Below are 25314 nucleotides of genomic sequence, written 5' to 3'. Positions count from 1 at the left end.
TTGTCTACGTAAGGTAACGTTTGTGAATTTTTGGATTAACGTCTGAGGTATCCCTTCGTCCCGTCCCGCATCCGGTAGCGAGACCTCGCATACCGCGCAAGGCTGAGCAGGAAACCGTGTGGGGGCGGCCGCTCTCCTGAATGTGGTCTGTGCGTTTGCCGCCCGACGTCAGCTGCGCGACCCGACGACCACATCTACGACTGTTTGCGGCGATCAGATTTGATGGACACAATTGAATACTCGGGATGAAATTCAGTCTAACGACTTGACTTATGATCCTAAAGCTTGGATCGGTGCCGTATATTCGACCAACCTAGCCATATCCAATAACCTGCACCCTATGAATGGCATTTTCAGCGGATGTAGATATATGGGTGGCAGTCTGTTGCATAGGTAGCGTTCTCGTTCTCGACTGCTTGTTCATTTCTTCATTGCGGGGGGTCTTTCCTTGGTTTCTAGTCTGCTATATACCCTTCCGCGATGCGTTTTCTCGGTGCAGGGCTCGAATAAACCAGTCCCTGCTCTACCGCCTAGCCTGATACTTTTCTACCATCCTCGTCTGTAACAAGCCTCCCAATTCTTGCAAGCTGCCCGCCCTCGTAATCTCCAGCACATTCACCTCAACCCCGAGCCTCTTCCTAATCCAGTTCCTTAGCTCAATACTCACCAGGCTATCAATACCCACATCCGCCATCGGCGCGTGCACATCAAACTCATCCTCGGGCCTCAGCATAAAGCCAAACAGCGTACGGCCCACGTTCCGCGCAATTAAGGCCGTCGCCTCCTCCGAGCGCAAGACGGCCATATTGACAGCGGCGCCTTGCAGGAATCTTGTTAGCTCCTCGTCGGCCGGGTCCGCGCCCGCCTGTCCATGCGTCGTCGGCGCCGACGACCAGCCCGCGTCGGCCTCGAGGTTGCGGTAGACCAGTAGGCGGGGATCCTTGCGGAAGACGACGCGGTTGTTAGGTGACGCGATGGGCAGCGTGGAGCGCAAGCCAAAGCCAATCTGCGAGTGCTGTACAAAGCGCTTTTGCTCCTGCTGCTGCATGGGCCCGGGTCGCATGAGCATCAGCTCGGCGCACTCCAAAAAGTCGCTCTCCTGACTGACGTGAGAGGCGGCGGCCTGGAGCTTTTCGAGCGCCTCGGGGTTCTCGGCCACCCAACCGACGTCGCCCATAACGCCTATGTTGATGGTGGATGCGGGCAGGCCGAGCGAATGCCGGTACGAGACGAAGGCGTCGACGAAGGTGTTGGCAGCAGAGTAATTGGCCTGGCCCCATTGCCCAAACATGGCGCCGAATGAGCTGAAGAGGAAGAAGAAGTCAAGGTTTTCGGAAGAGAGCGCCTTGTGCAGATTCCATGCGCCTTTAACTTTGGGTTGGAAAGGAGCAGACCACTGGTCAAACGACATGTCCAAAAAGCTGTTGTCCTCTAGGACCATGGACGCATGGAGCACACCACATATCGGCATGCCCGCGGCCTTGACGGCCCGCACGACGTCGTCGTAGTTGGCGCAGTCGCCTGACACCCCGATGCTTGTGCAGCCAAGGCAGGCCAGTTCCTGGAAGAAAGCCTCGTGCTCGGGCTTTGCAGCCGAGCGGGACAAGAAGACAAAGTGACGAGCGCCCCGCTCGGCTAGCCAAGTACTGACGGACCGGCCGAGACCACCCAGACCTCCTGTCAGGAGGTACGTGGCATCACTGCGCGCACGGAACGGCTCATGTGCGGCCTCGGACGGCAGCTCAGCGTCGGCACTGGCAGGCATGGTGACGACCATCTTGCCGATGTGCTGCGCCTTTTGCATCAGCCTGATGGGCTCCGATACGTAAGCGGCATCAAAGGTCCGCATCGGCAGCAGGGGCTTGATGTGACCCTCTCGGGCAAACTCCATCATGCGATCCAAGAGCCTGTGACGTCGTGTTAGCCGCATATTTGACCAGCAGAGTGAGAGTGTCTCTCCCGTAACTCACCTAGCTATGACAACTGGCCGTTGGATCCTCATAGCACCCAAGTCAAAGCCGATAAAAGACCGGTTAGACTCGAATGGCTCCATGGCCAGCTTGGCCTGCCCGATAAAGTCACGCCGGCCGATCTCGACAAAGGTGCCACCTTCGGCGACACACTTCCATGACGCGTGCAGCAGCTCGCCCGACAGCGAATTGAGGACCACATCGGCGCCGCGTCCGTCCGTCATGGCCATCAGACCAGGCAGGAAACTTGTGTCGCGCGAGTTGAATATGTGATGACGCGGAATGTCGCAGTGCTCCATGAGATGCCGCACCTTGTCCTCGCTGCCGACCGTACAGTAGATATCGGCGCCCACCATCTTGCACAGCTGTATCGCAGCCAGGCCGACGCCGCCCGCGGCCGCGTGGATCAGGACCGACATGTCCTTGGTCAGCGATGCCGCGTCCAGTAAGCAATACGACGCCGTCGCAAAGACGAGAGGCATGGTCGCACCCTCTTCGAACGACATGTCATCGGGCATTCCGACACAGAGAAGCTGCGAGACATTGAGCGATGTAGCAAACGTGCCGCTCTCGCAAACGACGACGCGGTCTCCGATGCGATGCTTGGTGACGTTGGGTCCCACTGCCGTGACCACGCCACTGCAGTCGTAGCCCATGCCACGGGCGATTTTTTCGGGCTCGGCCACCAGGCCGATGGCGACCAGGACGTCCTTGAAGTTGAGCCCGACTGCGCGAACCTCTACACGCACCTCTTCGGGCCCAAGCTCCTCTTCGGGCAGTCGTTTCCAGTACAATGCGTCTAGCAAGCCTGGCCGCCAAGTGTCGAGCTTGAGGTACGTCTTTTGTTGCTCGCGTTCCGGAACAGAAATGGCCGTCTCGATGCTGCCGCTGGCGCTGCACGGCTGGGGCTTCTTGAGTTCGGCGTCTATGTCGAGATAGTGGTAGCGTCCCGTCAGAACGTGACCTGCCAAATACACCCATTCGGCCTCGCAGGTCGTATCCGTCTCCGTCTCGATGGCCCCCCTGTCCCGGCGCCGAAACTCGTCCAGCACACGCGCCACAGCCTGTGCATCGACCTCGAGGCCACCATGGCTGTCCATACCAGTGCCGCCGTCCTGTATGTGCCCTCCCATTTCAAGCGTGGCAAAGTCCACACCAAGCTCGAGACGCAGAACTCTAGCCACGCCCACAACGGGCGCGTAGCGAGGGTCGGTGCAGCCGGCCTGGCTCCCACCCGTCACCCAAAGAATGCCACACCGGCGCTCCTTGGCATGGGCAACAAAGCCTTGAAAGGCGCGGAGCCCTGCCTCGTTCAGGTCGTGAAAGAAGGGTTTGTCCACATCGAGCAGGGCGACAACATCCTCGTCCGGCCCAAGGTCAAGGTCCGCCGCAGCTTGTGCAAAATGGTGAACGTTGACGCGATAGCCGGCGCCCCGCAACTGGGCGGTGACGGCACGCACTTGCGGCTCAGACGTCTCGCTGACCTGAGCAGGGACCAGCAGCATGACTCTCGCTCGCTTCTGCTCCTTCGAAACAACATCTGTTGGCGCTGCGGGCGTCGTGACAATGTTGAGGCACAGTCGTCCGTCAAAGAAGACGGTCTGAGCCCCGCAAAACCCAGCACTCGTGAGCTCCCTGTCCCACCGCTGTGCATCCATGTACGGCTCTTCCGGACGGTCGTCGTCGGCGCCAAGCCACCATCCCGGCAACACGCCCATGATCATGTTGGGCCACTTGCTGACGGGAGACAGCTCTTGCAGGAACAGCCGCCCGCGAGGATGGACAAGCTTACGGACATTGCGCAGCGTGTCTTGGATACGCGGCGTGGCGTGAAGGACGTTGGTAGCAATGACAAGATCGTAACTCTCCAGGTCGGCCTCGAAGCCCTGCTCAGTCGGGTCCTGCGAAATGTCCAGTACGCGATACTCGATGCCCGGGGATTCGTGGAATCGCTCTTGGGCAGGCGGAAAGAAGCCCGGAGATATGTCGGTGTAGGTGTAGGAGAGATACATGCGTTCGCCGTATGCAGACTGCAGAGCTGGCAAGACTTTGGCCGTGGTGCCGCCCGTGCCGGCGCCAATCTCGAGCACTCGCAGGTTGGGCTTCTTGTGCGCAACCAGGTCGAGGAAGGCCGTCATGTCTGTCAGCTGCATACCGTCGTAGACGTCGTGCAGCAGCTTGCCGTCCATCAGGACACCAAGACCGTCGGTGGTGCCGCGCATGAGGGCTTCGCTGGCCTCGACAATTCTGCCAAGCGCCTCGGCGGCTGCGCGTGTTCCGCAGTCCATGAGCTGCGAGTACAGCATGTCCATCACCTCCTTCCGGCGGTCGCCGTCCTCGCGCAGAATGTGATTCTCTTCAACCCCAAACAGGCCATCGAGTTGCGTGCCGGCGGCGAACTTTGTCGTCCATGCCGAGAAGAGTGCCATGTGGTCCTGGGCCGGCTCAATGTTTCGCACACGCTCGGCCACTTCGATGGCGCACAGCGCAAGGTATCGGTCCAGCATCTCAAAGTCTTGGTCGGGCGGCAAATCTGGGGAGAACAGCCTGTCAACGTCGGCGAAGTTGATGTCCGGCTTCCACTCGAGCTGGACGGCACCGTGGCGGAATCTCGCGCCGCTGCTGCTTGGACCCTCGGCCTCAGTGTCGTTATTGTCCACCACGGTCAAGCGGAACCCTCTGGCTTGAACGACAACCTGTCCGTCAGAGACGGCTGTCATGTCGCCCGTGTAGGCATTCCTCCTACGCTCGGTAGCGCGCACGCGAATGGCCATGTCTTCGGTCGCAGGAGGCCGGCAGTAGAGCTCATCAATGTAGGTGGGCACAGCCATGTGGGCGAGATTCCTCGTCAGGCCGCCGCACAAGGCAAGAACGAGTGCCTGGGCCAGACAGTCCAGGGCGGCGGGATGGACGGGGTAGTACGACTCGGCGAGGCGAACGTCGTTGGTGATGGCCGCCACAAGCTCTGGCGCCGGCGGATGGGCTGTAGTGTTAGCGAGGCCTTGGAACCGGGGCCCGTAGTCCAAACCCGCAGCGCGGAACTTGCGGTACCAGCCTTTCTCAGAAACAACCCTCTGGAGCGGTCGCACGTCTGGCGGCGAACCTGGCTGGAACTCGGAGCCGGCACGAACCTGGCCAAAGGCGTGCTTGACCCACGCGCCAGCGCCAGCGCCACCATCGGGCGCTTTTCGGTGGCTGGAGATGCTGAAGTTGTACCACGCAGCGTCGAGCGAGTTTGTAAGCGCCACCCTGTCCAGCTGCGTGACGAGCTCGACTGCAGAGTCGTGTTTCAAGGCCAAGGCCACCTTGATATGCACACGTTGAACTGAGAAGTCGGGCGCGCCCGTCAGCTGCCGAATCGCCTCGCCCGCCATAGCCACGTAGCCAACACCCGGAAGGATGACGTCGCCGAAGACCTCGTGGTCTCCGATCCATGGCACGCTCTCCAGGCGTAGGACGTTCCGCCAGCTCGGGCTGTGGTCGGTGCTCTCGACGACGCGGGAGCCGAGAAGCTCATGATGGGGGAATTTTCGAAACCGGTAGTCCTTCGAGAGGCGACTCTCGGCCCACAACGGCTCCTCATAGTGCCACGGATACAGCGGAAGGTCGGTCAGAAACTCGCCCTTGTCAATGATGGCGGCGAGATTCAGTGGCACGTGGAGGCTCCACAACTCGCCCATGGCCTGGAGGAAAGCCCTGCTCGCGTCCTGGCCGCGCTTCATGACGTTGACGTAGTCGGCTTGCGAATTCGCTGATTGGAGAATCTGTCGGAGTGGGCCGGCGAGTGTCGAGTGCGGACCGACTTCGACGAACGTCTTGGGCGGCCGAGTAGACGACGAGAGGACGCTGGCGACGGCGGTAGAAAAGCGTACGCGGGAGATGAGATTGTCAATCCAATACTGGGGTCCAAGATCCTGGGCATTGCGGATAACTTTGCCTGTGACACTGGAATGGAAAGGGACTGAAGGCGCTTGCGGCGTGATGCCTCGGGCCTTGAGATCAGCCAGGTAGTGCGGTGCGGCGATGCCCATGTGGTGAGAATGATATGCGCGATCCACCTTCAGCTCGCGGACAAGAACATCCGGGTACGCCTCTTTGACTCGGCGCAAGACACTGTCGAGGACGTCCTTGTCTCCCGTGAGCGTGGTGCTTTCAGGGCTGTTCTCACACCCGACCAAAACACCCTTGGCAAGGTACGGCGTGACCTGCTCCGGCCCCAACCCAACCGCGGCCATGCCGCCCTGCACACCATCAACTGCAAGTGCCTTCTCCACCCACGGCATCGCCCGGCCTCGGTAGTAGGCCACGAGGATGGCCTCGCGGGCCGTCAACGCGCCGCTGGCGTACGCGCCGGCGATCTCGCCACTTGAATGGCCGACGACGGCGTCCGGCGTGAGGCCGCACTGTCGCAGCAGGTCCACCAGGGCAATCTGCAGTGCCGTGGTGCACGGCTGCGCGAACTCTGCCTGGGACAAACGGCTTGTCTTCTTCCCTCGCAAAAGCTCCTCCAGCAGCGACCAACTCGGTCCGTCGTCCTCGAGCGTGTGCAGGTGCCTGTCCAGGGCCTTGATGCTCTCCTCGAAGCTTGGGTAGACCTGGATGAGTTCCTTGCCCATTTGGGCCCATTGGGCGCCCTGGCCACTGAAAACAAAGACAAGCGTTTGCGGTTCGCGAGGAGGGGCAGTTCGCGTTGAAAACTTGGCAGTCCAGTCGTCCAACCCATCGGTTACGGCAAAGGCGCGATGGTCGAAGGCGTCCCGCTTCATGGCGAGGGAGTAGCTCACGTTGCCAAGCCGATTCGGGTGGGCGAGGTGATATGCCTGCTGGCTCTCAATCATCGCCTTGAGTGCATTGGGGTGCTTTGCCGAGAACAGGAGCAATGCGGGCTTCGAAGAGACCGTGGTCTTCTCGGACGCGGATTCCTCGGCCAGACCAGCTCCAAAAGAGGCCGCCGACCCAAGGAGAGCATGGGCATTGGATCCACCGACACCAAAGCTGTTTATGCCAACAACAAAGTCCCGGTCTTTGGGCCACGGCATAGGCTCAGTTGGCACCCTGAGCTTGCACGACTCGAATGGTACTTTCAAAACATTAGTCATTGTTTAACCCACGCAGGATTCTAATCATTCAGAACGTACTGTTGGGATTCGGGGTGTTGAAGTTGAGGTTGGCCGGGATCGTCTTGTTCTCGAGGGCAAGCGTCATTTTCACAAGGCTGGACAGCCCCGAGGCGCCTTCGCCATGTCCGAGGTTGGTTTTGACCTGCCGTGGATTATTCCATATCAGTACTCGGCGGGCACAGCCTGAAGAGGAAAAGGGCCCGGGGGACTCACCGATCCTATATAGATTCCATGCTCGCCAAAGACGTTTGCAACGGCCTGAACCTCAATAGGATCGCCGACAGGGGTGCCCGTTCCGTGACACTCCATCATGGCCGTCCTCGAAAAGTCGCTTATGCCAGCCAGCTCATGACAGCGGCGAATCAGGGCCTCATGAGCGGCCGCAACGGGCGCCGACAGCGTCGAGGACCTTCCCCCGGCGTTGAGGCAGGTAGACCGAATCACAGACCGGACTGGGTCGCCGTCGCGGAGGGCATCGCTCAGCTTCTTCAGATAGACAGCTGACACGGCCTCGCCCCGGGCATAGCCGTCGGCGGCAGCGTCAAAGGTGTGGCAGTAGCCGCTCGGCGACGAAACACCCAGCTCCTGCATTGTGGCTGTCATGCGCGGGGAAAGGATGAGATTGCAACATCCGACAATGGCGGCTTCGCACTCTCCGGCATTAATGGCAGTGCATGCATCGTGGAGAGCGATCATGGAGCTGGAACACGCACTGCGAATGACGGCACTGTATAGAAATTTGGTCAGTCCTCCGGTTTAGCGACTGATGACGCTTCCGCGTCCTGGAAACACGTCGGCAGTCACGTAATGATTGGATTTGTGCGTCCCTCTGCGAGGCTTGACGCCACCGCCGCCGGGCTTTTTCGTGTGAAAAATTCTAGAAAAGTCGGGAGTCATCATACCTGGGACCCATGAAGCCGAATTCATAGTGTATGCGGTTTGCCGCCATGTAGTCACCTGAGCCGGACTGCCGATGGCGACTGAAATTTTCGACATCGCGCTGGTCCAACTCCAACCAGTCCCCCTCGAAACTGCCGACAAAGACGCCGACCTTGCGGCCACGTAGGTCCGTCGACCTTTGCCCGGCCGTCTGCAACGCCTCGTACACGACCTCGAGCAGGAGTCGTTGCTGAGGGTCCATCGAAGCGCACTCGTCCTTTGTCGCCGACCAAAAAGACGTATCCATGTTGGCGAGGTCGACATGGTCGAGGAAATAGCCAAACTTGGAGCTGACGTGGCCGGACTTTCCAGGGCCATACCAGTTGTCGACGTCGTAACGCGTCGTTGGTACCTTGCATCGCCCATTCCGCTTGTTTTGGAGTAGGTCCCAGAAGGCCTGGGCATCGTTGACTGCGCCCGGGAGTCGCAGTCCCATGCCGCAAAGGGCGATGGGCTCAACCAGAGGCTTGGGAGCTCTGCCCTGACCATTGGTGGTGGCGGCGGACCCATGACCGTTCGTGTACTCCGATTGGCCGTTCGCGGTGGACCTGGACGTGGCGGGTGAGTGTCCGTTTGGCTGACTTGAAAATCCCATGGCGTTCATCAAAAGTATGCCGGCAAAGAAAACAATAATGGATCTTGTCCGTAATGATTAGATTTGTGCGTCCCTCTGCGAGGCGTGACGCTTGTTATGGCGGACCTAGTAAAGCTCAGTTATGGGATTCGCGACGGAATTGGTTGATTACCTAAGATTACCGCCAACCCGGTACCATTGTACTCGGCCGGGAATCCGACGCCGTTGTCCTCTCGGCCATTGATCGACGTGGGGGCCAATCTGCGCAGGAACGGCATTCGCCGGGTGAGAAGTCGGATTACCGAGAAAAATCGGGGTTCCTAGACATCTGACCTGCGCCGACAACCGAGCGCATATCGGCTTACCGGGAAATGAGGCGGCGTCGAAGGAGAGAACCGAATCTCCAAATCTACCCGTGTTGCAAATATTTGTGTAGAGTTGAGCAACCTCATGTAGAAAGCCAGTCTTGTCGAGAAAGGCCGGGTACTCGAACAACACAAGGGCCTGCAGCGCACACGGCATCAGGCATCAGCACAACAAGATGGCGATCATGAACGGCAACGGCACCCACGAGCCATGTGGGCAATCTGGACTCTGGATCACGGGGTTGGGTCACCAGTATCCAGCTTACCTTTGTGGGCCTGAACGTCTGGAGGAGTTGGCCACGCGCTTCTACGACGTCGAAAGACCTGGGTAAGACGCACTTGCCACCACACCTGAATGCTGGGTGAAAAAAAGAAAATGACTGACACCTCAGCGTCCTTGGTCAGGCTCAAGAAGTTGCTGCAGGTCAACCGAGCTTCCGGCATCGATCAGAGGCCGTGCATCCAGGACATGGGCTCGAGCTCAGCCTTTCTGCATCGTCCTGAAATGCCGTCCATTACTGATCTGAACGCCATCTGGCACAAGGCAGGCGTTGACCTGGCTGCGCAGGCCTGTCGCAAGGCGCTAAAGGAGTGGGGTGGTGCGCTGTCCGAAATCACTCATGTCGTCGCCTGCACCACGACTTGCTACGGGAACCCAGGCGTCGACTTGCTCGTGGCAGAAAGGCTTGGTCTCGGGCCCGAGGTGGAACGCGTACTCCTCGCGGGTGTGGGATGCGCGGGCGGTCTTGCCATCATGCGCGTTGCCGCTCAACTGGCCTGTGGCGCGACAGCACGCCAAAAACCAGCGCGGATCCTGGCGTTTGCTTGCGAGCTGTGCACCACCAACGCGAGGCAAGAACTAGCTGACGCTGAGGCCAGCACGAGCCCGGAGGATATCAGCATCGCCGCGGCTCTTTTCTCGGATGGTGCGGCGGCATTGGTGCTGAGCAATGAGGCTGGCCTTCTGCAAGACAGCGGACGAGGCCCTCTCTTTCAGCTCATCGATTGGGACAATTCAACCATCCCGAACACAATGGAGCACATGGGCTGGGACCTGTGTCCGACGGGCTATCGGATCGTCTTGACACGCGACGTAGCGACGAAGTCAGCCGGGGCGGTGGCACCCATGTTTTCGAAGCTGTTGCCTTCGTTCCGCGACAAGGCCGGGCTTCCACATGCGACGGCTGCTGACCTTGACTGGGCTTTGCATCCAGGGGGCAAGGCCATCATCAACGGGGTGCAGGAGTCAATGGGCCTGAGCGAGGCGCAGCTGTCTGCAACCAGACACATATACCGGACGCGCGGAAACTCGTCGAGCCCGACGGTCCTGATTGTTTTGGACACGCTGAGGAAGGCTGAAGGAGGCAAGGACGACATTGTCGCAGTGTCTTTTGGACCGGGCATGGCGATAGAAATGGCCTTTCTTCGACGATGCCACCCCGTTGATGACGATTCAGACTAGCCAATATGTCAGATACATGTACCTAGACCGTAGACGCCGGAATGTTAGCGAAAATCTTCCAAGGTTCTGGTATCAAGTGCTGTCACGTAGAAGTGGAGCAACCCTTACGGTTGTTGGAATTGAGGAATGATTGTCTTCCATTTTCTAGGAAGAATGGAGCTCTGCTTATATAGGCTGAGCGTTCCGATGCTTACGTAAAAGCACGTGCGATTCTAAGTCCCGTGCTCGCACAGCTCTTGCGGCTCTGCGACAAGTGCGTTACGTGACAGACTTGCAGACCGCAGTAGGCGTTGGGCGAGCTCGTCGGCGACCATCCCTGTCCATCCGTCATCGGGCTCGGCGAAAATAGCCTCGCAGAGGGACGCACAAATCTAATTGAGTTGGGCAGAAGTCAGGACTGATTGCCTTCAACGTCAAGCATAGTCCTTATTCGACAACGCTACCGTCCACGCCTTACGCCATCACGACTCTGCCACTGTCATATCCCATCTTCGAAGGCCCCCCCCTCCCTTCCTCGCTCTCGGCGGCGGACATCCTCACTGCCATTGAGACTTCTTAGGCCTGCACAGGATCATGGCTCCCACCATCCAAGTGCCAGTGGCGCGTACTTTCAACATCCTCGAGAATATTCTCAAAAAACGCACCGACGCTAATCGAATATTGAAGCAGAGGGAGAAGCAGATGCCGAGCGGGGAAGATTATGATCGCCTGTGACGCAAAATAGTAATTCTTTCTATTAACCCTCTTTAACCTTCATGCTGCATATCCATTTGCACCGCACCTCCATGCCCAGAAGATTAAGGACTCAGAGGTAAAGAAGAAACGAGGCATTCGAGATACTGTATATGCTTTAAATCATCTCCTGGAGAATTTATATATTAATGACTGGGACCTGATTACCGTATTATCTGGCGTATATGACCACCCCCTCGTTCAGGACCACCCCCAAATAAAAGACCATTTCCAGAGTAATTCCTCAAGCAATAGCTTAGTAATATAAGACCATGGTCTTATATTACTAAACTATTGCTTAATTGGCTAGTTTGAGGTAATTCAAGTAATCTTCTAGCAGATTTCTTAGCTAATTCTCAATGTATATAATTTGTGGCACGTAATATCAAGAGCAATTGGTGGTGCGGGTCGGAGTTTAGGAGGGAGAATGGGAGAGAGGAATAAAGGGGTGAGGAATTAGGGGTAAGCACAACACCATACACTAAGCGGTTTTTAGTGGGGTCGACGTATTACTAGACCCTCTTAGGCTTAGGACCATTCCCTGACGAATTATTTAGGTGTGGAACGGGTTATAAGACCATGGTCATATACACCAGATAATACGGTAGTTCTATTAAAAGCTGCTGGGTTCTAATTCGGCATCGGTACGAACCAAATATTGCGGTTTGTAAACACTAAGTAGTGCGCAGAAACCACATGGTGTGCAAAAACCAAGTGATGTGTAGAAACCAAGTAATGTGCAGAAACTAAGAGGTGTGCAAAATCAAAAAGTGTGTAAACACCAATTGGTGTTAGACACCAAATGTGCCAAGGCTTAAGCGAGTCCAGTAACGTAACGGACATGACTTTGAGGCTATCGTTAGAGAGGTTCCCAAAGAGTTCTAAATATAGAATAGCGGGGCTGTTAAGTTATATTTCTGGCTCGCCATTTGCGTGCCTTTATTTGTCTTCATTTTATTTGCTTGGGAGATCTTTATAGAATGTAGCTGTGAAGTTGCATACAAAAACAATAGGAGAGAAGCCGTTCCGCAGATTCAATAGCACAATTGTGGTGGGCAACCGCCTAGTAGAGTGCTGCTTGAAGTACCTTCAGAACTAGGTTTGTACTTTTATCAGGCCCACATCGCCACGCTCCAGATTCGCCGCCAGCCCATCAATAACCTGGCCTGTAAAACCCGCCAGGTCCCTATTCTCCTGGGTCGTGTTCCGATGCAAGACGCGATGGCTCATGCGCTTCAGAATGTCGACCTCCTCGGGCGTCATCCTCTGGAGCGTCTCGGGCGCCGCCCGCGCGGCACCCACGACCTTGTCCACCATGGCTTTCTCCTGCTCAGGCGTGACATCAAACGAGTTGAGAGTAAAGTCGACCGAGTGCACCGCTCGCTGCTGCACGTGCGCGTCCGTCTCGTGCGTGTCGGCGACCCCCTGAATGACAGGCTGGATAGCCTTGAAGGCGGCGTCGAAGCCGTCCTCTGCGTCGGTGGTGATGAGCTGTTCCTGCTTGAGGCGCAGCTGGCGCTGCACCGCCATGACGATGAGGAGCAGGCGGGTGTAGTTCTCGGCGACCTTTGTGCCGTGCCACTTAGCAGCGGCGCGCTCGTCGGCCTGGCCACGGCGCGACGCCTGCACCGACACGGCGGCCGCGAGACCGTTGGTCAAAGCCAGGTGCACGCCCGACGAGAAGTAGGGGTCGACAAAGGCGGCCGCATCGCCGACGATGCGGAAGTACGGGCCCGCGTAGGCCGACGCGCTATACGACCAGTCCGACGCCTGCCTCATGTCCGATACCATCTCGGCGTCCAACAGCATGTCGCTGATCTGCGGCGCCAGCTTGAGATACTCGCGGTAGAATTCTTGGCCGGACAGCCCGAGTTGCTTTTTCTTGGCCAAGAAGAGGTCCTGGCGCGCCACGATGCCGACCGACAAGGTGCCGTTGTGCAGGGGGATGGCCCAGACCCAGCCGCTCGCGTCATCGAGCGTCTCAAAGAAGGGCGAGTTCTCGTTGGGCTGGCCAGGATTGAAGCGCTTGGCGCCCTTCCAGTACGTCCAGTTGGCAAGGTTCTTGAGGCCCTCGTTGAAGCGGCGGTTCTTGAGGTACTTTGTGGACAGGATCCCGTTGCGCCCGCTGGCGTCGATGAGGTAGTCAAACTTGATGGTGCCCTTGGTCCCGTCGTCTTTGCACGACCAGTCGGCCGATACGGGCCGGCCCGGATTGGCCAGGTGCGCGGGCTCCGTCTCACCCTCACCCTCGACGGCTTCGAAACCGTCGTGCGGGTAGGGCTGAAAGTGGATTACGTCCACCTTGGTGCCGTCAAACGTTTTGGCTCCGTTGCGGGCGGCGTGGCGGAACAAGAGATCATCTGACTCGGAGCGGACTACGTTCCACGAGTGGCCGCCCGGGCCGAGCGCGTTCGCGAAGTTGGTGACTGTGGGTTGGTGTTTCCACCTTAGTAAGTCATTTTGTACTGCCTCTCCCTGTGGTAGCATAAAACAAGGCCAGCCGAAGCCGGGGGCAACTAACATGCTTCCCTCTTGTCCGTGATCTTGAATGTGGCCCCGTACTTCTTTTCAAAGCCGTGCCGGTCGAATTCGTCGTCGACATCAATGAGCCGCAAGAGGAACCGCATCGCTGCGAGCATGCTCTCTCCAACGTGATATCTTTTCAATTCCAAAAATTAGCTTTGCCCTTTTGTTTAAAGCACGTAATGATTAGAGGTACCTGGGGAACTTTTCGGCATCGAGAAGCACGACGTCGACGCCCTCGCGTGCGAGCACGCAGGCGGCGTAGGACCCGGCCGGTCCGGCGCCCACTACAAGAACAGAGGTTTGCGAGGGCAAGGACATAGTGATCGTAATGATGTGCAGGGACACAAATCTAATCTGGACGTTGCATGCTACATAGATTTGGTAAATATAAGCCAACGCATCAACGATAGAGATAGAACCCGTTGTCGGGCTCGTCCGTCGCCATCGACCCATCTCTCGGCCGTAAAGTCGGTGGCCGTTTCAAGGCCTCATGTTCCCGACTCGGATTTGCGACCGACTTGCGACCGAACGTGGCCATCTCGGATTTCCGAGCTGACTGCCATAATGATTAGTTCTGAAAGGGGCCGCCGAGTCGAAGGAGGCTGGCTACTGTGCCATGCTACTACTCAAAGTCGATTCTAGCAGTCCATGACTGACACAGATTGAATTCTAGCAATTCCTCAAGTTACTGGTGCACACCCAACCATCTAATCATTACAGAGAGGGCAAGACTCGTCAGCCATCGCCATGAACTCGACCTTGATCATCCTGCCCGTGGCCATCGCCTGGACTCTAGCCTACTTGGTCTATGTCCAGGTTGACCTGTATCGACGGCGACGCAGGAATGGCTGCCAGCCGGCTCCCCACGCCAGTCCTTGGGACCCTCTCCTGGGGCTTCGACACGCCACCGCGCTCCACAGGGCCATGCGCAGCCGTCGCAACCTGGAGCACTTCGACAACATGTTCAAACGTTTCGGCAACACGTTTGAGGTCGGCCTCCTGGGCAACCTGATGCACGTCACCTGCGAACCGGAGAACATCCAGGCCATACTGGCAACCAAATTTAGCGACTGGTGCGTCAGAAATCAGACTCTCCTCTCACGTAATGATTAATCGAGCTTCGCTGACCGTGGAACTCTGTCGACTTCAGGGACATGGGCCCACGGCGTCGCTGGGCGACCTTTGAATTCGTTGGCGTAGGCATCTTTAGCGCCGACGGGCAAGACTGGGTACACGCGCGGGCGGTGTCGCGGCCGCAGCTCACGCGGTCCTATTTCAGCGACACGTCGCCTTGGGAAAAGCACCTGCAGGTCTGGTTCGAAGTCATGCAGGACCAGGACCAGGTGCCTGCCGGCTCGGCTGTAGAGCTGCAGGAGTGGGTGCAGCGCTTCACGCTCGACGTGGGCACCGAGCTGCTGTCTGGGCGTCCGCTCGACGTGCTGCGTCCTCATGGTGCGCACGTGGGCCGCCGCTTTTTGTGGGCGCTTGACAGGGCCAACACCATGATTTCGGAGCGCCTGCGCGCGGGCAAGTTGTCGTTCCTTGTGCACGATACGAAGCTCCAGGAGGCGCGTCGAGTTCTTCATGAGCATGTCGACCCCATCGTGCTCGAGGCCATTGCGAGCCATAAGGAAGGCGGGGACATTGAGGCTGATGGGAAGTACACGATTCCTCGGGCGTTGGCGAGCGAAGGCATGCCTGCTGAGCAGATCCGTGATCATGTTCTAAACATGCGTAAGTTTTTCGATGCATGCGTCGCTAATCCAGGTATCTAGTCATGATGTGATGCTAATAGTTTATAACTCCAGTTTTGGCAGCGGTAGGCTCAGAAGCTGCCCTCATTAGCACCCTCTTCTTCTGCATCGCCAAATACCCTGTCGTGCAGGAACGGTTGCGGGTCGAGATATCCGAGACGCTCGGCGGACGCTTGCCCGCGTACGAAGACATCAAGAACTTGAAGTACCTCAACTGGGTCATCAAGGAGGTGCTCCGGCTGTACCCGCCCGTGCCGCAGAACCTGCGCGTGGCTAACAAGGACACGGTTCTTCCCGTGGGCGGCGGTCCGAACGGACGATCACCTGTCTTTATCCCCAAAGGCCGCGAGTGTTCTTTCTCGTCCTACTCGCTTCATCGACGACACGATCTATGGGGCGACGATGCCCTCGAGTTCAAGCCCGAGCGTTGGGAGAAGGAGAGGCCAACGTGGAATTACATTCCGTTTAGTGGCGGACCTCGGATCTGTCTCGGTCAGTACACATGTCTTCTATAACGCTCAGTGTATAACAAACACAACCGAGGGATGGACTGACCAGATTATGACGCCTAGGCCAGCAGCTTGCGCTCGTCGGGGCGGGATACGTCCTCGTTCGCTTCATGCAGCAGTACTCGGTGTTCAAAGGGCCGGATCCGCCCCAGGAGTGGACCGAGAAGCTCAATATCACCTGCTTCGTGAACCAAGGTGTGTGGGTGAAGCTGGGCTGAATGACCCAAGTACTGGCAAAGGTGCAGGAAAAGGTGAAGGTAAAGGTTGGAGGAGGCTCGGGAGGTCATCTCTGCAGTCTATTAGTCAGTCATTACATGAGCTAGTCCTTACAAAATCGAACCCGGTCCTTTACTTGTCACAAATTTAATCTCATCTTTTTCGCGGTCGCCCTCGGTTGATGGACCAGGCAACGACCTTTTCCCATGCATCACTTGAGTTCTTCTGCCTGCGCGATATAGAGTGTCCCGAAGCGATCCGAAGTCATCTCGGCTCATGGATGATGTGTTACCAAAAGAAACAGTCTTGACAGCAGTCTTGACATCACCACGCTCGCTCTCGCTTACCGCTCTTCGATGGTTACCCCCTGTCCGATGAGTCCGGGTCTCACCCGGATGTTAGTCCCGGTGCCTGGCTAATCGGGAATCCGGACGCGGCCCGACACTCTTCTCCGGAAAGACCTCCCCTCCGTTTGGAACGGTGAACCGTTTGCTCACCCGAATTTTGGTCGGAACTCAATACAAGTCAAGTTCGGTTCTGCACGGTATTGGATCGGTATGTTACTTTCTCGACCCAACTACTTCGCCACGACCGGGTGCTGCCGTCCGCCCATGGATTCGGGCCGAGTTCAGGGCTTGACGGCTTCGGATTTTAGGGACCACGCGGTTCACAGGTCACGACTCGAACAACTCACAACATTTGACTACGGTCCTGGCCGTCGATGTGAAGTTCTCTCAATTTCAGTCAGTCTTTGGTTCAACTTCCGAAGAAAAAGTAGCGTGATTGTCGATGTCCGACAAACGGGATCGAACCTCCCGCCTCTTGCACTAATCATATTGATGCTTCGGTATCAGTTGCTCGCCTGCAGACTGAGGCGCTGCAAGGTGCGGTTTTGTGTTACCTCAAGTCTCTCGGACAAACGGATCAAGTGATCTGGCGTCTGCGAGTATTCCCTACAGGGGTCATTAAATGTAAAACAAAGCCTGGGTAGGGCTTATTGATATAAGTCTGCCTTGGTAGGGCCTGCTAAGCTGCGAGTTTGAACTCACAGTAGTAAAAGCGTAGCTTAGAATATCGGGGCTGAAAAGACTTTATTCTCTTATAATATACTTGTAAACCACCCGAAATCACTCAATATCAAAGTCCTCATCTAACCTTTGTGCCTCTTCTTTATACAAGTCAACTAGAGCACTATGATGACCTGCCAATGCCTTATAAAGTTCAGCTATTACTGTCACGAATATAAAGATCAAGGCCTATAAAGGCGCAGCTGAACTAGTTCAATTACGACGATTCTAAACTAAGGAAGAAAGAAGAGATTTCTAAGGGAGGGTCTCTGACTAAAGACACGTAGAGTACGCTCGCTTAAGGTTCCTGGCGCGCTAAGGCCACGTAGTCACATGACGAGTCCAAGTGAATACCGTACGATCCGTGACACTATAGAGCTCTTCTGGGCGGCAGTCGAGATTCACGGTATTACGAGAGCAGTACTGGACCTGAAGCTTTAAAAGAAGATGTAAAACCTCTTGGGCTAACTAGTCACGTTCTCTAATTAGCCTATTTAGCAGGGTGAGTAATAAGCTAGTTAGTTAGTTATTATCTAAGGTATTTTGCTAGCTAATTAGCTTAGCTAATTTAGCTAATTAGTAGCTAATTAGTTAAAAATATTTTTTTAATAAAATTTATATTATTTCAGGTTTAGAGTAATAGTATTTCTAAATATTTCTATTTAAATTACTTCTTTTCTTTATTAGTTCTTTAACTATTTATAATATTATAAGCTTTTATTTAATAGTCTAGAATTCTTAAAAGAAGTTATTTTTATATAAAAAGAAAATACTTGCTTATATTTAGAGCTTATAATAAAAATACTAAAAAAATCATATATTATTTTAATAAAATAAAACTATTTAGACTTTTATATTTTCTAATATTTTATAATATTTAAAAAATTAGTTAAAGATTTATCTAAATATAAGAAAAGCTTATTTCTTAAATATATAGGCCTTTTAGGATATAATAAATTTAAAGATATTATTTGATTTAATATATTCTTTAAATAAGATATTTATTTTTTAGATTCCGGGAAATAATTAATATAATTTATTTTATTATTTTTTCTGTATTTTTTTCTTTAAAACTTATATATTTTAATTTTTATAATTAAATTAAAAATATATATTTCCCTAAATAATATCTAATATTATTTAAATTAAATAAATTTAAATCGAGTATATAAAATTATTAAAACTATTTATATAAAAGAATTATTAGTTTTCTTATATTAAGATATTATAATATTTTAAGCTAAAGTAATTAAGCTTTAAATATTAGAATATTTATTAAAATCTTTAGCTTTTACTTTTTATAAAATATTATATAATATCTTTTATATTTTATTTTTTTAAATTATAATTGCTTTTAAAGTCCTTAGTTAATTAGAAAAGCAATTTAAGCTAGTTTTTAATAATTTTAAAGCTTTTTATTTAGTAATAATAATATAATTCTTTTAAAAAATCTCTTAATTATTAAAATTATTAAAATTATTAAAATCTTTTAAATTATTAATATAGATATTTAGAGCCTCTTTTAATTTAAAAACTTGTCTAATTATTAAATATATTAAATATTATAATAAATACATATATATATATAATATAATATTAATTATAGAAAGCTAAAGGCTCAAATATATTTAATAAACTAAATAAATATAAGTTATATAAAACTAATATATAATATTAAATTCTAATATATTTTCTTATCTAGAATAAGCTTTTATTACTTATTTAAAATATTACTAATATTAAAATTACTTTATATAGCTTTTCTAGCTTTTTTTATTTTTATATTTTTATTTTAATAAAATTTTCTTTCTAATTTGTTTTATTTTATTTAAATAAATAAGTTTCTATAATAAAATTAAAAATATATTTTATATAATATTTCTTATAATTAAAGAATTCTAATAATCTAATTAAATATATTATATTTTCTCTTTTATAATTAATTATATATATAATTATTTATATAGTTATTTTTTTTAGAAGTTATATATATAATTATAAAATATAAAATATAAAATATAATTATATAATCTTATATTCTATAAATAACTTAATTAATAAACTAGATTTTTTTAAGTTTAATAAATTTAGGAATTATATATTAATATTATAATATTATAATTCCTATTTCTAAATAATAATAACTTTACTAACTAATATAACTAGTATTTCTATATTTATATAATAATACTATATATTATTAGTAAACTAATAATAATAATACTAATAATACTAATTTTCTTATATTTTAATTTTTAATTATTAAAAATATAATATATTTATAATTTTATTATTCGAATTTCTTTTTTAATTTCTAGTTTAAAATAATAAAATATCTTATTAATCTAAAATTCTATTATATTATAAATAATTAGTAAAATATTTATAACTTATATATTAATAATTTTAAAGATATATTTAAATCAGGAAAAAGTTATTTTATAAAATTTAATATTATTTATTATAATTTATTTAATAAATATATTTATAAATTTCTATTAATAAAATAATATTATATATTTATAGCTTTTATTAATTAGGTCTAAAGCTTATATCTTATTATTTTTATATTATATTCTTTATATATTTCTTTAATAATTAAGAAAATATTAAATAAAGAAATAATTTTTATTATTTTTAAAGGAATTATTATTATAATAGTTTAGAAAATTAATAAATATATATTTATAATATAATAATAAAAAGAATATATAAAACTTATTTTTTTTATTTATATTTATAAAAATATATTTGAATTATTAGATTTAAATAATTCTTTTTCTTTTATTAATATTTATAATAAAATATTTTTTTAAAAGCTATATAATTTATAATAATAAAATTAATATAATATTTAAAGGCTTAAAGTTTAAAGAATCTTATATATTAGAAAATAGTAAGCTATAAAATAAAATAGAAAAAATACTTTAACTTTTAGTATTATTTTACTTAAATAATTCCGGCTTAGCTTTATTTTATATCTATTTCTAATATCCTGTTTTTAGTACATTATACTTTTATACTAGCTATTATATTACTTTTCTCTTTAAAAAAAGTCTAAATATTCTTATTTAGGGAATTATTTAGCTATAATATAGAAAAGAAAAAAGAAGAAATAATAATTATTAATTCTATTTTATCTAATTTTTATAGCTTATTTATAATTAAAATATAATCTTAACTTTACTAAAATAACCTAATTCTTAGTATATTCCGGCTAGTTCTTAGTATTTATTACTTATATTATACTTATACTTATATTAATAATATAATCTAGAAATACTATATAGGCTATAGCTAATATTAGAACTATTATTATTAGGTAATCTTTAAATAGAAATAATAGATTAAATCTATTTATTAAGGCAGGCTTTAATATAATAGTTTACTTGCCTTTTTTCTTAATTAGAATAATAATATTTAGCTTAGTTATATTTCTTCTAAGCTATTTAATTAACTTTTGGGCTTTCTCGAGCTTAATATATATATTTTTAAATTAATTCTATATTTTAGAAACTTATATATTAAGGCCAAATAATATGAGAAATAAATAGATTAGATTAGATTAATAGCTATTAATCTAATCTATTTACGAAAAATATCTATTAATTATATTCTATTTATATATTAATTAGATTTATTATAAATATTTATAAATAATCTAATTAATATATATGTAATATATATATATAATAAGCTAGCCTAATTAAATAATATAACGGCGAGATTAATATAATAATTAAAAGCTTAAAGTTTAAAGAATCTTATATATTAGAAAATACTAAGCTATAAAACAAAATAGAAAGAATATTTTAATCTTTAGTATTATTCCGTCCAAGTAATTCCGGCTTAGCTTTATTTTATACCTATTTCCAATATCCTGTCCTTAGTAAATTATACTCTTATACTAGCTATTATATTATTTCTTTCCTAAAGAGAAGTCTAAATACTCTTATTTAGGGAATTATTTAGCTATAATATAGAAAAGAAAAAAGAGAAAATAATAGCCATTAATCCTATTTCGTCTAATTCTTATAGCTTATTTATAATTAAAGTACAGTTTTAATTTCGCTAGAATAACCTAGTTTCTAGTATATTCTAGCTAGTTCTTAGTATCCGTTACTTGTATTATATCTGTACTCATATTAATAATATAGTCTAGAAATACTATATAGGCTATAGCTAATATTAGAACTATTATTATTAGGTAGTCTTTAAATAGAAATAGTAAATCAAGTCTATTTATTAATATAGGCTTTAATATAATAGCTTGCTTGCCTTTTTTCTTAACTAGGATAGTAATATTTGGCTTAATTATACCGTTTCTAAGCTATTTAATTAACTTCTGGGCCTTCTCGAGCTTAATATATATATTCTCAAGTTATTCTTCTATAATAGAGATTTATTTATTAAGGGCAGCTACTTAAACTACTTTATTATTAAATCCCCGGGCCTTAAGCTATATAATCTTGGTCTTATAGAAGCTTCTAAAGGGTTTTCTGATTTCCTAAATAATATTATATACTAATTCATTAATGTCTATAGGGTATTACTTCTTTAACTCAATATTTAGGATTATTTTCTAGTTCTTAGTTTCAGACTAGTACTTTATATAATAACTAGTACTTAATACTATATATCTTCTGGTTATAATAGGCATTTTAATACTAGTTTGGCTACCTTTATTATAGTTAGAGTTTTCTTTATTACTAGAAGTCTTTTTATTCTTAGTCTTTTTATTATTGAAATCCTTATTATTATCTAATACCTTATATTTCTTAGATAAGCTAGCCTTACTCTTTTTAATCTTTTTAATATTTGGCTCTATAAGATTAATAAGGAAGCCCTTATTAGTACTATCTATTTCGCCTATTAAACTATTAGGCTTATTATTACTAGTAATTAAAACCTCTATTTTATTATTCTTAGAACTTTTTACTAAGATATTCTCTATAGTAATTTCAGGTATATTCTTAAGAGTAATACGGGCCATATTCTATATATTAACCTATTTTTAGATAAGGGAGTTATTATTTTCGTCTATAAAGGTAATTTGGCTAGTAGTTATATTAATAATAATAATAGCTACTAAACTTGAGATATTACTATTACTATTTAAGTTATCTAGGATCTAGTAAATAGCCTTATTTAGTCCGGCTATAGATAATATATTACCGGGATTTCTTATTTATTTCGTCTTTATTAATAGTTCTATTAAGGTAGTAGTAATAGTATAAATAGTTAAGGTTATAAAAATTAAAGTAGTTAAGAAGATTTCCCTCGATTTTTAATAATATTTCAAACTAATATAGGCAAGTATTTACCTTTAGCTTAGCTTTAAGAATTTACTTTTTTTATTTATTTATAATTTGCCTAGATAGTAAAGCATAATTTAGTATAGTAAAGAAAAGTATTTTGCCTAGATTTCTAGAAAAGAGAATAGATACTAATATAATAGAATAAAGGAAATATACTAGGGTTTAGATAAAACCCGGGAAATATCTAGGTTTTTCTTTTCTTTCTCTAGTTATAAAAGCCTTATTATTAAGGTTTATTATTATCTAGATAGTCTTTATTAAACTCGTCTTCTTTAGTATACTAAATTTATTTATTTAGCTAGATAGGAGGTCTTATTTTGCTAGGGTTTTACTTATAGAATTTATATAATTTAAGTACTAAGTTCTTAAAGTTTAATATAAGATATTATTTATTATCTATATCCTATTTCTTTTATTTAACTTTATAGTAAAGCTTATTATAAAATACCTTAGAAGAAAGAATCTTTTTAATTTCCTATTTGAGTTTACTATTAACTTTAATAGAACTAGGCTTTTTATTAGTTTGGCCGGGTAATAGGTTAGTAAGATTCTTATAAAGTCTATTTATATAGAAAATTAGTCAAATCCTATATAATAGAGAAAGGTCTAATTAATATAAATAACTAATTATTTTATTAATCTTGAATAGTCTAGTAAGGAAATAGTCTAATTTATTAGATAGACGGTCTGTTTTTTATATCTTTTTAATTATATAGACTATATTTCCTGGACCGAAATCTAGTTCTTATTATTTCTTATTAGCTTACTTGGCTTAATATTCCTGAGTTATTACTATATATTCTCGGGTATAATTAATAGTAGTATTAATTCTTTTAGCTTACTATTATACTTTTTCCTAATTGAGTTTCTTTCTTAGTATTTTAAACTCTATTATTAGTAATATCTAGTTAAAGCTTAGCCTGGATTCGTATCTATAATTAAATATTAAAGGAAATAAGCCGGTTAATTTATATAGGCAGGCGGTATCTATAGTATTAAATACCGGAAGTAAATTTACTTAATTATTCTAGAAGTAATTAATAAAAAAGCAAAGTCAGATATTAATAATCTAGTTAATAATTTCTGTTTATTTATTAGTTTAGATATATTTTATATTCGAGAGCTTTAGCTTAATTCTAGTTAATCTTAATAGTTTATTTATAAAGTCTAAAATGAACTAGAGTCCTCGGTTACTTATAATAGTAAGGAGAGAACCTCGGAATTACTAGATATAGTAGTAAAACAGGCCGGTAGTAGTTCTAGCTATAGTATTCTTAGTTATTAGTAGGCTTATATATTATTTAGATAATCTATTAACTATAATAAATATATTATTATATTTCTTATTTAGAAAGCTAGAGATATAGAAGTCTATAGACAAATCGTCTTATATTCTTAAAAGAACTAGTAATAGATATAATAGGCCTAGTATTTTATTTCTTGGCTTATATAACCTTTAATATTCGTAATAGTTTACTATAAAGTAATTAATATTTATAGAAAAAGTAGGCTACTAGTAAAGTTTTTAAATTAGGATTTTTATCTTATTTTAATCGGAATATATAATAGTTATTATATTATGGATTTATTATAGGAGCCTAGTTTATAGATTATTATATCTATCTAGTATAATAAGTCTTTTATTATAAAGTATATAATTATTTAATATTTCCTATAGATTCGTATTTTTCCAGGCTTTCTTATATTTATTCTTTAGGGCTAGATCTATTTAATTAGTTTATAGGATTTTAATTATAACTAATAGTTTATTTATTTCTTTTATTTTAGTAAAAGCCTAAGCTATATCTTTTATTTTAGTAAAAGCGAGAATTAGGTCTAATAAGATAACTTATCTAGTTCTTTTAGCCTTTTTAGCCTATTTCTGAGTTAGTATAAGCTCGTTCTTTCGAAATAAGATATTAGTAATAGTATTATTTTTACCTGGCTAATAGATAATCTAGTAATAGAATTATAATAGAAAACCCATTTATTAGATTTATTATTTATTTAAAAGCCTTTTAGTACCGAAATACTCGAGAGCTTTATAGTTAGTAATAATTAGAAAATTAGGTAAGCTAATTAGTTCTGCCTACTATTTCTGAAGTTCTTAGATAATAATAAGAAGTTTCTTATTATAAATTTTATAGTAGCTTTTAGTTCCTTAAAAAGCTTTAGAATAGAACGAGACTAGGTACTATTATTCGTTCTCTAGGCTCTTTTAAGAGAATATACCCGTAGTAGCTAGATCTAAATAGTCGGTTTCCAGGCGGGTTTCCCTATTATATTTGAAATAGAGAAGTATAGGGGCAGAGAGAAGTAGATTCTTAAGCTAATTAAAGGCATCTAGCTAGATTTTATTAAGTATAAACTTTAGTAAAGTATCCCTTTTAGTTAGATAGTTTAGGGGGCAAGAGATATATCTATAGGCTTAAATAAACCTATAGTAGAAATTATAGAAGCCCAAAAACGACTATATTTCTCTTTTTATTATAGGTTAATACTAGTTTCGGATAATAAAGGTTTTAATAGGATCTATTTATATATCCTAATTCGAAATAACAAATCCTAAAAATATTATCTTAGAGACTTCAAATTCGTATTTACGGATATTAACTTATAATCTAGTATCCTAAAGCTTCTATAGGATTATTCTAATATACTATTAATACTTCTTCTTATTCTTGGAAAAGATTAGTATATTATTAATATAGGCTAAGTAAAAGTTATCTAAATAATCTATTAGAATAGTATTAATATATTAC

General features: G+C 45.6%; 4 protein-coding genes across 4 annotated transcripts; 2 read left to right on the top strand and 2 right to left on the bottom strand.

Moving 5' to 3' along the window:
• Window positions 1–358: 358 nt before the first annotated feature.
• Window positions 359–8937, bottom strand: K444DRAFT_385136 (uncharacterized protein). The gene is made up of 6 exons (XM_024872374.1): window positions 8776–8937; window positions 7993–8729; window positions 7304–7817; window positions 7109–7232; window positions 1971–7050; window positions 359–1907 (listed from the first exon to the last, which is right to left on the bottom strand). Exons 2-6 carry the CDS (start codon window positions 8631–8633, stop codon window positions 524–526), a joined length of 7743 nt encoding a protein of 2580 aa, XP_024737916.1. The 5' UTR covers window positions 8634–8729; window positions 8776–8937; the 3' UTR covers window positions 359–523.
• On the top strand, window positions 8924–10493 carry K444DRAFT_612283 (thiolase-like protein). The gene has a single exon (XM_024880097.1). It carries the CDS (start codon window positions 9345–9347, stop codon window positions 10428–10430), a length of 1086 nt encoding a protein of 361 aa, XP_024737915.1. The 5' UTR covers window positions 8924–9344; the 3' UTR covers window positions 10431–10493.
• Window positions 10494–12257: 1764 nt separating this feature from the next.
• Window positions 12258–14006, bottom strand: K444DRAFT_629025 (FAD/NAD(P)-binding domain-containing protein; the record flags this gene model as incomplete). The annotated part of the gene is made up of 3 exons (XM_024882998.1): window positions 12258–13588; window positions 13684–13820; window positions 13882–14006. The coding sequence occupies 3 exons, from the start codon at window positions 14004–14006 to the stop codon at window positions 12258–12260; spliced, it is 1593 nt and encodes a 530-aa protein (XP_024737914.1).
• Window positions 14007–14354: 348 nt separating this feature from the next.
• K444DRAFT_652482 (cytochrome P450) lies at window positions 14355–16333 on the top strand. Its single transcript, XM_024885799.1, has 4 exons — window positions 14355–14761; window positions 14839–15422; window positions 15497–15934; window positions 16015–16333. The coding sequence occupies exons 1-4, from the start codon at window positions 14436–14438 to the stop codon at window positions 16167–16169; spliced, it is 1503 nt and encodes a 500-aa protein (XP_024737913.1). The 5' UTR covers window positions 14355–14435; the 3' UTR covers window positions 16170–16333.
• The last annotated feature ends 8981 nt before the right edge of the window (window positions 16334–25314 follow it).

This window comes from Hyaloscypha bicolor (genome assembly GCF_002865645.1).
Source record: "Hyaloscypha bicolor E unplaced genomic scaffold K444scaffold_57, whole genome shotgun sequence".
Taxonomy (NCBI): Eukaryota; Fungi; Ascomycota; class Leotiomycetes; order Helotiales; family Hyaloscyphaceae; genus Hyaloscypha; species Hyaloscypha bicolor.
Note: the sequence above shows the minus strand (reverse complement) of the source record. Positions and strands in the feature narration are given on the sequence as shown.